The 15,963-nt window shown below is 50.5% G+C and overlaps 1 protein-coding gene across 1 annotated transcript in view; it reads right to left on the bottom strand.

Annotated features, from left to right (window-relative positions):
- AAK1 (AP2 associated kinase 1) overlaps window positions 1-14,090 on the bottom strand; it is a gene marked incomplete at its 5' end in the record, with an annotated part of 79,659 nt that extends 65,569 nt beyond the window's left edge. Inside the window, one exon of the mRNA XM_084273977.1 lies at window positions 13,928-14,090. Within this exon, the coding sequence (XP_084130103.1) occupies window positions 13,928-14,090 (163 nt within the window). The remainder of the gene's footprint in view (window positions 1-13,927) is intronic.
- Between the last annotated feature and the right edge of the window lie 1,873 nt (window positions 14,091-15,963).

Raw genomic sequence — 15,963 nt, 5'->3', positions numbered from 1 at the left:
CTTGAGTCCTTTCCCACAGGAGAAGTTCACGGAGGACTGTCTCCTGTGCATGGGACCCCACAGTGCAGCAGGGGAAGGGGGTGAGGAATGACCCCCCTGGCTAAGAAGGAAAACATCTCGTGAGGTCCTGACCCAAACCCCCATTCCCCCAGTCCCTGCCCCTCCTTGTGCCACGATGGGGAGACAAAGGGAGTGAAATCCTGACCAAAGTGAAGTCTGGGAAGCAGGGAGGGAGGGGGAGAGGTTCTTTAAGATCTGGTCACACTTCTCAGGTGTCCCTGGGGGTGCAGAGCAGGGTCATCAATTAGATGGGATTCTTTTATTCCTTGTTGAGTCTGTTCTGCCTGTGCCACTAATTGCAAAATGATCTCTCCCTGTCCTCATACCCACTCCTGAGCCTCTCAGTATATATTTTCTCCCCTGTCCAGCTGAGAAGGGCAGTGACAGAGCAGTTCTGGTGGGCATCTGGTCTCCAGCCAGAGTCAAACCACCACATTATCCTATATGAGGAACACTGGCCCAGGTTGTGTGTGTGTGTCCAGCTATCCAGGACAGCATTCTCCTGCAATAAGACAGACTCCTGAAGACAATTCAAACTTTGCTGAGCAGCAGCCCCATAAAAAACACCAACCCACCTTCTCCTCCTGCAGAGCAAGCATGCACACAACTTGCTTCCCCTGATTAAAGGCTGGGGCTTCAGAGGTGTGGTCCTACTGCCAGAGGAAAGCAACACAGCTTGGGAGATCACCCAGTTCACATTCCTACCACCACCAGTTCCAAGTAGAGCAGGTCATGAACTCACATTCAATCCTCTTGTTTCACACAGGCAGCCTGTGGCTGAGGGAATTACACCTTCACAGATTCACAGAACAGCAGAGGTTGGAAGGGACCTCTGGAGATCAGCAAGTCCAACCCCCTGCTAAAGCAGGATCACCTCAAGCAAACCAGGCAGGACAGAGTCCAGGTGGGTCTGGGATCTCTCCAGAGGAGATGACTCTGTAACTGCTCTGGACAGCCTGTCCCAGTGCACTGTTACCTTCAGAGGAAGGAAGTTTTCTGAAGTTCAGACAGAACTTGCTGTGTTACAGTTTGTGCCCATTGCCCCTTGTCCTGTCACCAGGCCTGGCCCCTTGCTCTAGAAATCCACCCTTTAGGTATCTGTTAGCATTAAACAGATCCCTTCCCAGTCTTCTCCAGGGTAAGTGGCCCCAGCTCTTTCAGCCTTTCTTCATAAAAAAGATGTTCCAGTCCTCTCATCATCCCAATACCCCTCCCCTGGACTGTCTCCAGGAGTTGTTCCCTGTCTGTCTCAATCCAAGCAGAGCCCAGAACTGAACACAATATTCCAGATGTGGCCTCACCAGGGCAGAGTAGAGAGAGAGAGGAACAGGAACCTCTCCTGACGTGCTGGTCACGCTCTTCTCATGACCCCCAAGAACCACTTCTTGACCACACTGCTGGCCATGGAGAGCTTGTTGTCCACCAGGTCCTTGTCCACAGAGCTGCTTCCCAACAGGTCAACCCCTAATGTACTGGTGCCTGGGGTTAATTCCTCCCTTAGGTGCAGGACCCTATGCTTGTCCTTGTTGAAATGAAGGAACCAGTGCAGCCCTATAGCTCCAGAGAGGTCAAGGTTTAGGGGTGAGGCTCTGCACTCTTCCACCCAGGATAACCATTTTAACCAGCAAGAAATTCTCCACTCAGCTCATATCCAAGCTGGAAAGAGCAGAGCCTCCTCAGAGTAAACTTGCACATATGAGCAACACAGTTTAGGTGTTCTATTGGCTTCAAAGGAGAGGAGCCTCTGTTGCTGGCCAGCAACAAGCTGTGAGGCAGCTTCATGCTGAGCAAGTTTGCTGGGCACAGAAAGCCCAGCACCTGTGTCAGCTTTGTGCTGGATACAAACACAACTGATTTAGTGGGAACAGGGAAAGGAAAAGAGAAAAATGAAGGAAAAAAAAAAACCCCAACCAGCTACAAAGGTATCTCCAGTCACGTGCACCCACCACACAACACACCACCAAGGCAAAGATCTGCAGCTATACTGCAAAAAGCTCATGGTGTGCAGGCAAAGCCCTGCTTTTTGGAAACTCCTCTCACCACCAGCTCATGAAAACAGCAGCTCTCACAGCTCCAGCTGCAGCGCTGCTTGAGCTCTAGGGCTTTAAATACCACCACACAAGGCTTTGGAGAGCATCTAGCACATCTCAGCATTTCTCCCCAGTAAAACTAAGGCTCATGTGGAGCTCGTGGGTCAGGTTCTAGGCAAGAATAAAGTAGGGACACAGTTAGCCCTACACAGCTTTACTATAGCTGAGAATCCTAATGTGATTATCCAATATTACCACATCATTATAGGGCCCTTGCTTAGTGTCATTGCTGCAATATCTAGGCCATGACAAGACAGATTTAGATTTACAGGCTCCACCCTCTTCTAGGCCCTTTTTAAGTAGGCAGGACATCGTAGTCACTGTCAGTGTGGCAGTCACAGCCACGAGTCCCTAAATCATGCACAGGAATACAACCAGGAGCATCACAGTTTATTAGCTCCAACTGCAATCAGCCACAGGGTATTTATACAGTCACAGGCATTGTCACTGCACTGATGACACAGGAAAAGCGTAACTGCCTCTCCCTCACTTCTCTGAGTTTTATTTGGATAGGTCTGATTCAAAGCTGTTCAGCTTCACCTCTTTCCATCTCTCAGGATCCTGTCTCATTACAGGTCTTTTAAGAGCCACTCCTCTCCCCTAAACGATTCCCTTCAACTCCCAGCTGGTTCCCCAGAGAAAGTCAAACCCCAAAGCTATAAATCACAAGGTAGCAGAGAAAGGAGGGGAGAAAGAGGGGCAGGGGGAAAGTAAAGTAAAGGAAATTCATCTCTGCCACAAAACAGCATAATCAAAGCCTAAAATAATCAGTGGGCAAGATGCATCTTGTGCATTAACCCTGCATTCTCTTTGCAAAAAAGCTTTAATCCAAGGGCAGTAACAGCTTGTCACGCTACCCATCCTCCAAGAACAGAGTCAGCACACAGCCTGGACACCTTAATTTGGGAGTCTTAAAGTCTCACACTGTTTGTGACAGCAATTTCCTAACAAACAGCAACTGACTGAGGGCTGTGGAACTGCACAGGGCTGCACAGCAGGAAGCACGTGGGTAGAGCTGCTGGGCACGTGCCCCACTTCACAGCCTTGAGCATCCACTCCACTCCTCCCTGACAGGCAGGCTTGGAAACCCAAAGCTGATGGAGCTGTGTTTTATTACTATGCAGCAAGACACGCTGCCTCCAAGTAGATTCCTTGGCAAAGCAGACTCAGTCCCTCTCTACTGTGACAATTTGAGTCCTCCAAGTTCCACTCTAAGACCAGGGGAAAAAAATAACAATTAATGGGTCATGAATAACTCGCAGCTTAAGTACAAAAATCGTTGGTTTAGTTATCAGTCAGCCCCCTGAAAAGCACATTTCAGCTGCTATTATTCCAAGCAGCTGCTAAGAGCATCTGAGACCTCCTTCATCTCCAAGTGAAATTAGCAATGGCATAAACATGCTGTGGAGCATGACTGGTTTTGAGTGAGCATGACTGGGAACTGCAAAGCCAGCAAGAAGCTGCAGCAACTGCATGCAGCTGAAAAGCTTTGCTGGAAAGGCAAGGAAGCAGTGAATCACACTGACAGGAGGGGGAAAAAAAACCCAAACTGGCTGAGCTGACAGCAGGTTGTAGCTGGAGGTGGGCAGGAAGCAAAAAGCAAGACTAAGCTGGCCAGGACTGGGACTGGTTTTTAACTGGACTCGCTCACAAGGACCAGCCAGAGCAGGTTTACTGGAGCCTTGATGTGCTATGGTAACAGCAAACTCTGTTTGGGAAGCAATTATGCAAGGATCCAAAGAGAGCTCATGGCAACAGACAAGTTAGACATTTAGGAATTTTGATTACTATGGTAGCACCCAGACATCCCTACTGAGCAAAGCAGCACAAAGACCACAAGAGAAACCCTAACAGATCCATTCTGGGAAACACTCTGCTTACGGCTGACACTGGAAGAGCTGGGCAAACAGCTATGGAGACTCATGTCAAACAAGTTCCTTCTGATTAAACCCAGGAATTTCATCCTTTTCAGGTCTCCCATACAACTAGAGATGTGCTCTTGAGCCACAGAAGTGCCATCTCGATGAGTAATAAGGAAACACAACATAAGGACTACATAATATTTCTCTGGAAGAGGATATGCTAATCAAACCCTGAAGACAGCAATGAACTTTTCAACTCCTCAGTACATGCCAAGCACAGAGAAAAGCATCTACCTTCCCACCAGGCAGCTCTCTGGGAATTCAAACCACCAGGTACAGTCAGGAGCATCCAGTATCCATCATTCAGTGCAGGGAAAAATAAAAACAACAACAAACCAACCCCAAAAAGTCAGCCCTACATGAAGCTGGGCTTTGAGTTTTTCCCACACATACACAGCTGAGGAAGGACAGAGATAGGAACAGGCATATGCCTGTGTTCCTTTGGCAGGCATCCAGAAACAGGACAAGGTTGCAGGGGGTCCAGAGCCCACAGTCTTGCAACTGTATTCCCAAGCTCCATAATTATCAGGGATTTAATTCATCAGCCTAAAGGAACTTACATAACTGCTTGAGCATCCCAACTTAACATATAATATACTAATATATGCATTCCTAGCCTGCTCCATGGCAGAAAAAGCTTCAAAGGTACAAGTGCTTCTTAAGTTTAAAGCAAAAGGTAGAAAACCACCATCTGCCCCAATCCAAAAATAGCATCATTTTCATTTTTAAAAAAATCCAATACATGTTTAATCCTGTCACATGTTCTGCCAAACCCCACGTGAGCAAGAGTTTGTGTTTCCTCTGGTCTTAGAAGACACTGGGTTTTCAGGATCACATCAGGATCAGAGCTGTAAGATCGCAGCTGCTGGCATCTCATGATGTGTCTCTCTCTGGGTACCACTCCTATGGTGGCAGCAGCACACCAGCTCATTTTGGTGCTGAATGGAAATGCTGAGCCTTAGCAAGCAGAGGCAAGGGCAGCCAGGCATCTCCCAGGAGCTTGGACAGTCTTTGTTCTGCGGTTGCATTATGTGACACAGGCCCCTGATCCATGATAAAAAGTTCCTTGACACTATGGTGACATGAATATTAATGACACAGTAGTTAGAGCACCAGACAAGGAGTTGTATTTGCATTTAATACAAGGCTCCCTCCCTGCCTTCTTACACAGCCATTATCAAATCACTACATCTTCATGGGCTTCGGTTTCCCATCTGGAGAATAAATTGAGAAGCCTTTCTTCCACCATCTGTAGGTCTACTTTGCAGGGAGGGGAAGAGGAAATAAACATGCATGGAACCACAGGTTGTACAACACCTAGTACACACGGTGTATGTTCACCCAAGTACTGAGACAGCACAACTACACCTGGAAATCGGGTACAGAAAGAGAAGGGTGAACTCCTTCACATCTGTAAGTCCATCTCCTAACTCAAAAGCAACAGGTAAAGGCCAGAAGAAAGCCTCTGACTTCAGCAGGATTTTCCTTACCAGAAATATGCACTCAAGGCTCCCTGGGACCAAGCCTGAGCTAGGTCTGTACTGCCCCTTCCCTCTCTCTGCCACACTGTCTGTCCTTCATCCTCTGACACCCCACATCAGTCTCTGATGTGATTTTTCTAAGTTTCCTTACAAACACAGCAAATTAAAATAAAAACCAAAACACAAGAACCAGCAAGATCTCACCAGTTGACAACTGGGGCTGGCTTGTTATGGCATCTTAAATCCCCTGACTTGTAAAAGGCCAGAGCTTAAGTCACACTCACCTCTGCAAGCAGCTAATGTCCCCATCATCTGCTCCCCAACACAGATACAAGCATCCTGCTGATGCTATTTGCACTGCAAGGGGAAACTAAGGCACAGAGATGTTGGATGAGGTCAGTGGGTACCCTTCAAGTGCTTAAATTGCCTAATGGGACATTTGCAGAACTGCAGCCAAAGGAACAGGGATCCTATGAAGACAGAACGTTTCCATCCCAGTCACTGAGCCACATGAGCTTCTTCTGCCCTCACCCCAGAGAGAAGGCACCACCTCGTCCCTCCAGCCAACACCTGCCTGTCTGCAGTGGATCCCAGAGGGCTGGTTATCCCCAATTATTCATCCACTGTCTGCACACCACACATGCCCCACCTCACAAGAGGTGCTACAACATCCTATGGATAAAAGCAGGTGTGTGAGCACGAGTATATGCTGACACACACGTGCTTCCACAGGCCCTTCTAACCTAAAAGGATACTCCAAGAACCTCACTGTACCTTTCATGCCACCAAGCATTTGCATATCCCCTGGTACTAGATACTTCTTGCCAAAGGTCATGAAGAGAGTTACTAGACCAGAGCCCAAAGATCAACAGCAGCCACAAGTATCTTGATGAGAACACGCTGCAGTCACAGGGCAAGGATTTCCTATGGATCCAGCCTGCTCCACCATGCTTTGTGCAGCTAAACCTAAAGGTCTTTAGTGAAATGCTTCAGAACAAGTCAAAAGCCATGAATCCTTCAGAGGGTCATGACAGGTACCACTGCCTTTGCAGGTGGGTCACAGAGAAGGCACACACAGCTGTAGGTCCACTCTTCCATACCCCTCTCACATCAGCACTGATCATGTGCATTCATTCTAAGTATTTTAAAACACTCTGAGAGCCTAAGTTTCAAATTCACAACACCTGAATAACCTCCACACACACTCCAGGACAGCAGTAAAGTCACAAAAACAGGCCTACCCAATCAAAGCAAGGATTCACCTTGCTGGAACAGAAAGTGATGCTTGGGGAAAGTCCACATGGACCAGGCCACAGCACGCTTCTGACAAGCTCCAAGCTGATTTTACTGCTGCTGCTGGAGCTGTGCACCAGAGGCACGTGTACGCCCTGCAAGCATCATTTAACTTACAGAAGGAGATAAAAGCTAAGTTATCACCCCAGTAACAGCTGTGCAATTAGATAGCTCAGGAGACCACATTTTTACTCTCACACCCTCAAGAGCAGTGCACCAGATTGCTTTTTGTAAGTTCACACAGGCATGTTTTGGGGGTGAACTCCCTATTAGAGCCCTAGGAACACCAAACAGGCAGCAAACCCAACACAGTTCCCAACAGTAAATGAATGACTGAATCCTGGACTGGGCACTGGTGAGGCTGCAGCTCCAGTGCTGGGTCCAGTTCTGGGCTCCTCAACATAAGAAGGACATTGAGGTCCTGGAGTGAGTCCAGAGAAGGGCAACCAGGCTGGGGAAGGGGCTGGAGGGCAAATCCTCTGAGGAGCGGCTGAGGGAGCTGGGGGTGTTGAGCCTGGAGGAGGCTGAAGGGAGACCTTCTCCCCACCTCCCCTGCCCTGCCAGGAGGGTGCAGAGAGGTGGGCGATGGTCTCTTCAGCCAGGGGACAGGAGATGGGACAAGGGGCAATGGGCTCAAGCTGCCCCAGGGCAGGGGCAGAGCAGATCTGAGGGAAAAGTTCTTCCCTGAAAGAGTTGTCAGGGCCTGGAACAGGCTGCCCAGGGAGGGGTTGAGTCACCTTCCCTGGATGTGTTTAAAAAAGGGTAGATGAGGTACTTAGGGATCTGGTTTAGTTTAGGATGGGAATGGTTGGACTTGATGATCTTCAAAGGTCTTTTCCAACCTTGTGATTCTGTGAAGATCAGATCTACCTGTCCTCATCCCAGCAGCAGCTATTTTCCAGTTCCACTGCGGGGTGGATGAACCTGCACACAAAGTCTCTGCTTGGGGAACTCTGCTGGTGATGGCTTTTTATATTTTTAATCCATGAGCTCATCCATCACTGGTACACGACTCCTTTCTGCAAAATCATGAAGCAAACCAGATGCTACGAGCATCTTGTTCCAAGAAAGTCTTTAATCCAATCCTGCGACACATGGCCCAGGGTCCTGATGTCAGCATGGGTTCTGCCACAGAGCAAGTGTAAATCTATGCCCAAATCACATGTGTGCCAAGAGCACACCCATTTAAGAACACACAGAGGCAGTGTTTCAGGGAAAACACAGACTGCAATTAAAACACTCAATCTGGAAGGCCAGAGATCAATTCCTGACTTGGCCACACATACTCTGCATTGCTTCACCTTCAGATCTCAGTGTATTATTTCCCAGCAGCCCTGAAAGGACCGGAAGGACGTTTTCATTGACTGTGCCAGGGCTCAGATACTCTGGCAACAGCACAGTGAGAGCTCCTCACATCAGAGGAGCTGCAGCAGCTCTCCTACTGCATCATACTGTAGGCAGCTAACAATAACCTTCATTTCATTTCGTGGCAATTCCTGGACCTCCCACGAAAGCAGAAAAGGAAAGCTTCCCTCCTGATAAAAAGCCACAAGTGAGAGAGAATTACCTTGTAACTGTGTTTCACTTCAGCATTTCCATAGCTTTTCCTTGTGCTTGTGTGTCACTGCAGATCACCATCAAAAAAAGTACAGGAGCAGGAGTACCTGATCTAAGGATGCACCACAAGGACATCCCGTGCTTGCCCCCACCCACAAAAGGCAGCATCCTTTCCTGGAAAGCTACTTTCTTCAGTTGCCTTTCATTATCAGAAGAGAACTTCTTGGTAAAACAAGTTTCTGCTCAGAGACTTCCTGTCTCCTTCCACAAGTGAAATGGGACTGAACACACACTCAGTGCAAACGAAGGCAAATTGGTTGTGACTTTCCAGAAGAGCAGCAGTAAGTCCTGCAGCTGGAAGGCTGCTGTTCCAAAGGGCACAGCCTCACTCTGTCCAAATCACTACCTAAACTGGAAAAAGAAGCCACTTTCAAAAGAAGCAGCTTCCAACCTCAATCCAAGTGAGCACCTAGCCAGTTCTGACCCCTTATTAGCCATGATTGATGCAGGTAGGTGAGCATGGAAGGCAGCAAGTGCTAAACCCAAAGTGGATTCCAGCTTGTCTTCAGCATATTTATAACTTACCACCTGCTCTCTTCAGCAGCTGACCAGCTCCTGCACAAAGGGGAGGATGCCCACAAGGCAATAAAAACATTCAGGCAGTACATGTTCTCTGCAGACCCAACGTGTCACTGCTTGTGTCACAACCAGAAGTTACCAACATACAACTACCAGAACACTTTTGCAGGACCCAAGTTGGGCAGTTAAACCCTGTGTTATCCCCTGTTAGAACCCCAAAACTAAACTGTCATGTACTAAGCACCCAACAACTTCACTAGGCTGTTGCAAGGCTGTTTGAATTAGAAGCTATTTTGATTTGAACACAGAAGGTTCTTTCCTGGGAAGACAACAGCAAAAACCCCTCATCCTCCCATGACTACACAGGGCCAACACTGCCATTAAATAGGCTTTTAGCTAATGTAGCTGTTACGTAAGAAACCAGCCACCCCCACATACAATCCCAGACCCATTCTCCAACATGTTGCATAAAACTTACAAGTGAGGCTAGATAATGTGAGTCCCTGGGCCATACAACTTCTTACACAGCTAAACCCACTAACACCTTCCTTTCCTTCCTGATGACACCTGGGGACACAGCACGCTCTCCCCCAAGGAAATCTGTGCTGCTAAAAGCACTGAAGCACTTGGGATGACTTGACATTTACCAGATAACTCCCTTGGGATTCTTCACCAGTTTGTCTGGCTTGTACACTCATCAACACAGACGACTGAAAAGCAGAGGAGCCAATATCCTACCCAGCAGCGCAGAGCGTAGCATCCACGCTCTGCCTCACAAGGTACAGAGGAAAAGGAGCAGGGAAAGAGAAAAAATAAACATCACATATCCCATTCCTAGAGGAGAAATAGTTTAATTCCTAATCCAAATGTCACTGCTCAGCTGATCAGCAGCTGGCAGAAGCTAGAAGGCAAGAGCTGACAAAACACACTTGAAAGCAATGTCTTGAACCCAACCACACTGGAATTGGGCTGAGGATCGTGTAAATCTGCAACATTAAACCTCATCTGAGGTTTATTTTAAAGTGATTTCAGAAGATGTCCACGTGTAGCTTTAGTGACTTCAGGTTATGGTGCCACATGCTGCAGGGCAAGGAAGCTCTGGGGCAGTAAGCCAGGTCAGCACAACTCCCCTGCAAGCAGCCCAACCACACAGCACGCAGACCCTGCGCTTGGCACAGGTTGTGCAGTCACAGCCTTACCAAGCTCTTCCAACACTCAGACCTGCAGGTCTGCTCAAGAAAACCACCATGGACCTTCTCACAACGGCCTCTTTTTTTCCAAAACAAGAGGGAAAAATTAGAGCTGGGCAAATTTAAGCTGATTTTGCATTGGTTTGTAATGTCTGCCCTTAAATGCTCTGAAATCCATGCTAGCTAGCAGCACACATGTGATTCAGTGATGTATGTGACAACTGTTAAGCCTGAAACCCCTAACTCACCCATTTTAAAGGGAAAAGACTACAAACAGCACCCTCAAAAATACTACTAACTGAAAGAGTGACTCTTCACAGGCCTGAAGACACGCAGCAAGAAGCAGATCAGGACAAAACCCCAGCCAAAACATGCACCCCATCAAAACTTACATACTCTGGATCAGTTCAGCACTCTCCTACAATCTTGTGGGTACACTGACACAGATACAGCTCTCCAAAAAGTGAATGCTGGGGCAATCTGCACCTTGTTTCAGCTCAGAGGAGTACGGATGGCTTGAGGCGCTTTGCCTCACCCACACATCCCACAAACTTCTTCGCAAATATCTGAGTGCTGGCAACAGCCTCCTAAATGTTTCTGCTGCTCTGGTCCTCATCACAGAGTCACAGAATGGAATCATAGAATGGCATGGGTAGGAAGGGACCCCAAGGATCATAGAGCTCCAAGAGTCACCATCCTCCTTAGAGCTCCAGCGTGGGTTTTTGGGGTGGGTTGTCAGGGCTTTCCCCCATATACACACAGGCAGAAACAAAAAGCAGCATCCAGTTTGATCACTCTGTTTTGGTTTCTTTTCATAAACCAAACAAGTAAGACAGTAGTCTGACTCACCCACACACTCAAACACTTCCTGGGCATTCACCTCAGCTCCCCTAAACCCCAGTCACCACCTTAAAGTCAATAACAGCCCCCTCAGCCCATGCTGACACCATCGCCTTTAACCCTGGCCTTGCAGAATTCCAAGGCCAGCCCTGCAGTTAATCCTCAGGCAAACTCTGAGGGGAATTTTTCAAGAGGTTATTCATGCTGTTACATGGGTTAGAGCAAGACAGCTACAAAGTCTCAACTAGGAATCACCTAACCCAACCTATGGGTTGTAAAAACAACCCCAAAACTGATTCACCTGTATCACATCCAGCCATGTAGGTTCCTTCTATATCATTCTCATCTACTTCCTTCCAAAGAAGGAATGTTCCTCCCCACCCAGGAAAGCAAGTATCCAAACACAACTATTTTTAAGAGAGGGGGGGGCAGTTTGTACCTAATCCCAGCAGATATTTTGGGGGATCTACGCAAGAGACTGTGAGCACATGGAGACATCTGCCATCTGGCTGGCTTCACAGGGCCTGCAGTGAGGGCTGCTGTCCCAGGCCAGGGAGCAGTCAGCAGGGTTGCTCAGCAGAATTGAGGGTGACCAGTCACAGCTCTGAACAGATAAGAGGTAAATCCAAATGTTTTCATTCCAAAAGTTCTGGTTCCACCAGCTCCTCAGGGCTCCCAACTCAAGTCTCCCCCACACCACCCATGAGCATTTGGGGGACTCTTTCTTTTAAGCCACTTTTAACATCTCATTTATTTTCCAGGCTTCACATGCTGCACCAAACCACAGGCCTCCCCCTTCTAAAGCAACGGGGCTGAGAGATGTTTCTTTCCCAGACAGGATACTCCTTCTCCTACAAAGTGCTTCCCAGGGGACTTTTCCTTTCAGCAGCTACAGCCAGGACTTCACAAGTTGCTTTTTCAAACACTGCTGAACCACCAAAATCCACTGCAGACACACAAAAACTTTTCCAGAGGAGGATTCAGTAGCGCAGGGACCAGGTTGCTGAGAGCTCACCAGGTCTCCAGCTGAGTCAGTGAAAAAAAAAACAGTTTACCAGCACTTGGGGAGCACACACAGCTACACCAAAAGGCCAGGAGCATGCAAAGCTGCAGCACTTCTGACCCACGCTGCCTCCCCACATGACCTACCTGCCCTATAAAGGAAAAGGCAGTTTCACCCCTCTGTTCCCATCAAAAGCTGACAACCTGCAAACCTATAAGCCTCTTGGAGACTTCACCCACCAAGCAGATGTATTTTGGGTTGCCCACAGCTGGAATCTAACCACGAGAAAAGATGGCTGCATAGCACATCTCACCAAAAGAACATCCTTCACCTTGCAGCACAGGCAGGAGAAGAACTCAGCACCTGTTTTCCAGGCCTGCTGCACCTCACTCAGCCTACTGAAGAGCCACAGTCAACCCCAGGCCATGTTTCATCCCAGCATGAAGCCTCCAGGCCACCCAGGTTCTTCTCCCACATAGTCTGTGCTATCACCTTGCACCTTTGGGGGCTGGAGCGAGCCCAGTGACACAGAGGCCTCCTCCCTGGTGCTGTCAGCACTGGGTCAGAACATGCCAACAACAACAAAAATAAGGCCTCTGTTTTCCTCTGTGTTAAGAAAAAAAAGACCATGACAGCTTCTCAGGTTCAGCTTGTATAGTTCCTAAGCTCCTAGAGCCATAAAGGCCTCAGAAACACCACCCAAGGCAAAACTAGATTGCAAATTTACAGTCAGGGAAGAAAGAAGAAAATAAATCACTATAGTTACTAGCTGAAGGCCCGTTCCTGGTGCTCCTCTCAGCTCAGCATGCTGCAGAACCTATCAGAAACCACATCTGAAAGATGGTCACAGATCTCTTTTCTCGTGCGCTGTGGGGACTTTTCAGAAACCTGAAGGCACACGGCGTGCGCAGAGTCCCCTTTCCATTTTAGGGTTCCTTCTGTAAAAGCCAGCACAGGTCCTCCCACTCAGCTCTCACACAGCAGCTACCCTCTCCTTGGCGATTACAAGAGCAAAAACAAACCCCTGTTTTGACTGATATCGCAAAGGATGCTGCGGAGGAGCTGGGCCAGGGCTTAAGGAGGCCAACATCTCTCTGAAGGTCGAGGCTAAGGTTACCAGAGCTGTTCACAACCTCCCTTACTGCCCAAACAAACAAAATGTAAAGCCATAGTTAAAGCAGCAGTGCTGCTTACAATGTAAAAGATACCACCAGCAGCTTGCTGCACCCCAAGGACTGCCCATGCATAAGGGTTTATAACCCCTACTGTTCGTTTTTAGTTCTGTAATTGTTTGATTTTGAATACAGATGCAATTTGGATCAGTGCTTCCCCTGCAGAAGCCCCACACAAACAGAAATCTCTCATCCCAGATCACAGCTAGCTCTACCCAGCCTACCTATGCATGTGACATACCTACAAGGGATTTACCCTGGTGTTTTACTCCTCTCTACCTATGGCAGGAAAGGAAGGAGCCAGCTGAAGGAAGTTAAGAGTGAAGACCACTGCTTTCCTTATTTACAGCATCGTGTTGTGCACCAAAACACTTGGAAATTTTGTTGGTTGGGTGTTTTTTTTTAACCTCCCAGTTTAGGGAAGCTGGGAAACAATTAACTTGTGAAATCCCTTCAATTTCTAAAGCATTTAAAAACCAAAAACCCAGCCAAAAAAAAAAAAAAAACCAAAGAAATCCAAACCAAACGCCAAAACAAACCCAGCACAGCCGCATCGGGCTTACACACGGGTAGACCTGAAGTGCCAGCTTGCAGACGCCACCGGCTTGCGAGTCTGTCAAGGACAATGAAATATTAGGGGAACTGGGGATAAAGGGGAGGCGGAGTGCACGGGAAAGGCCGAAGCCTCCCTTTTCCAGCATCGCGAAGGGAAGAGAAGCTAAAACAGCGGGGGGTCTTACCTTCCGCCAGCACCTCGTCCACCGTCACCTGGTACCGGCCGATGCTGAACACCCTACCGATGTACCCGCTGCCCGGGCCGCTGCTGCCTCCGCCGCCGCCGCTGGTGCCCGATCCGGGGCCAGAGCCGCCCTGCTCCCGGCGCGAGTCGAAAAACTTCTTCATTTCTCAGGAGGCAGCAGCAGCAGCCGCCGCCTGGTTGCGGGGGCGATGCGCTCTCTGTAAGGTCCCGAGCCCCCTCCTTGCGCCTCCCGCAGCCCGGCCGAGGCCGGCGAGGGCTCCCCGGGGCCCGCTCGCCTTGCGGGGCCGAGCGGAGCAGGCGCGCCGTCCTCTGGGGGATTCACACCTGCAAAACCACAGGGAAAGGGAAAGGGGGACAACGGGAGGGGAAAGGCGGTTACCCCCACGGCCCGGCCTGGGCCGCCGCAGCTCCTTCAAGGGAACCCGGCCTGACAGGGCCCCCCGCCCGGTACCTCTCTGCGGGCGGGGGGCTCCTCCATACAACCCCGCAGCGGCGCCCAGGGGCCGGCCTGGCGCAGCCCCACCGGCTGCCCGCGGCGGGTCACGGCGGTGGCCGCCTGCCGGTAGGGCCCGGGGCCCGCATCGCCGCTTAGGCGGAGCTCCCGGCGGCCACCGAACCCGTCAGGGACCGACCCCGCCGCCGCCGCCACCCCCCGCCGGCCCCATCCGACCAGGAAATGGGCTGTCACAGGAAGTCCCGGCCGCCGGCGGGAGCGCCGCCCCCGCGCTGCCGCCAGCACGGAGGACCCGACCGGCCCGACGGCCCCAGGATGCCGTGTGCCCCCCCCCCCTGCAGCGGCAGAGCCCCGCCCCCCCCCTCGGAAGGACAGCGCCCGCCGCACAGCTCAGCGGAGAAAGGGGGGGGCGAATGCCCTTTGGGGGAGGTGGGGGGAATAGGTGGAATGGCGGCAGCCGGCCCCGCCGCGCCGCACGCTGGGAGTTGTAGTTCCCTCGCCGCCCCCCCACCCGCTAGCGGCGGCGGGCGATGCGCGGCGCGGTGGGGACTACAACTCCCGGCATGCAGCGCGGCTCCGCCGGGAGCTGGGGAGCTGGGGAGGAAAGGAGGGGGCGCGGGGCGACGTTTTGGCGGGGCTGGGAGGGGGCTGCAGGGAGGGCCCCCGGAGCGGGGGGAGCCCCGCATACCGGCCGGCGGCGGGGATGGGGACCCCCGGCGGGCCGAGGCTGGGTAACCGGGGCCTGTTTCTTCTCCCCGTTGGCAGAGATGGGCGCAGAAAGCCTGTGAGCTCGGAGCCGCGGCCCGCCCCGCACCTGAGGGCAGCTGTTTACGTTTATTTTCGAAATAAATGGCTTAAATGGAAATACCTGATAAATGTCACTGAAACTCAAGGTTTTTCTGTCATAACAAAAGCCCCCCCCCCGCTGTGACGCTAGAGCTGGAGCTGGGACTCGGGCTTGCCTCACCTCAGGCCCTGCCAGCGCTTGGTGCCAGCACCTGAAGTGAAATGAAAACCCATGGCCACCCGCAGCCCTCGGGCCCCGCAGAGCTTTAGGCCTGGCGGTTGCCGTGGCAAAACCCACACCTTAGATTTACCGTTAAATCACAACCTGCACCTTAGATTTACCATTAAATCACAGCTCCCTTCTTCCTCCCCACTCCTCAACCTCACACCGTTTGCAGCGAGACGCTATTAAAGCAGCGATGCAGCTCCTTGGTGAGCCAGAAGCCCTCAGGTCAGGCCTCAGAGAAGTTCAGTTCGGCTTAAAACCCTTAAAATTTCCTTGAAATGCACTTTGGGTTCTTTTCAGCCTTCTCTTCCCCTCAGAAATCAGATTTTTCCAGGCTAAGGCATCCACAGCTGCTGGCTCCTCTCCTTTCCACACGCATTAACAAGACCAGAGCTGGGATTTCAAACAGCACAAGGCAACATGAAAATGATAAAACTTGGCTTCCCCAGCCTACGACCTGGAATACAGAAGCCCTGGAAATGTGTGGCTGCCAGAGGAATGGCTCCGTGACCATGAAGAGGAACCCAGCACACACTCGTGTTTTCCCTGT

This window comes from Gallinula chloropus (genome assembly GCF_964237585.1).
Source record: "Gallinula chloropus genome assembly, chromosome: 21".
Taxonomy (NCBI): domain Eukaryota; kingdom Metazoa; phylum Chordata; class Aves; order Gruiformes; family Rallidae; genus Gallinula; species Gallinula chloropus.
This window is presented reverse-complemented; position numbering and strand designations above follow the sequence as displayed.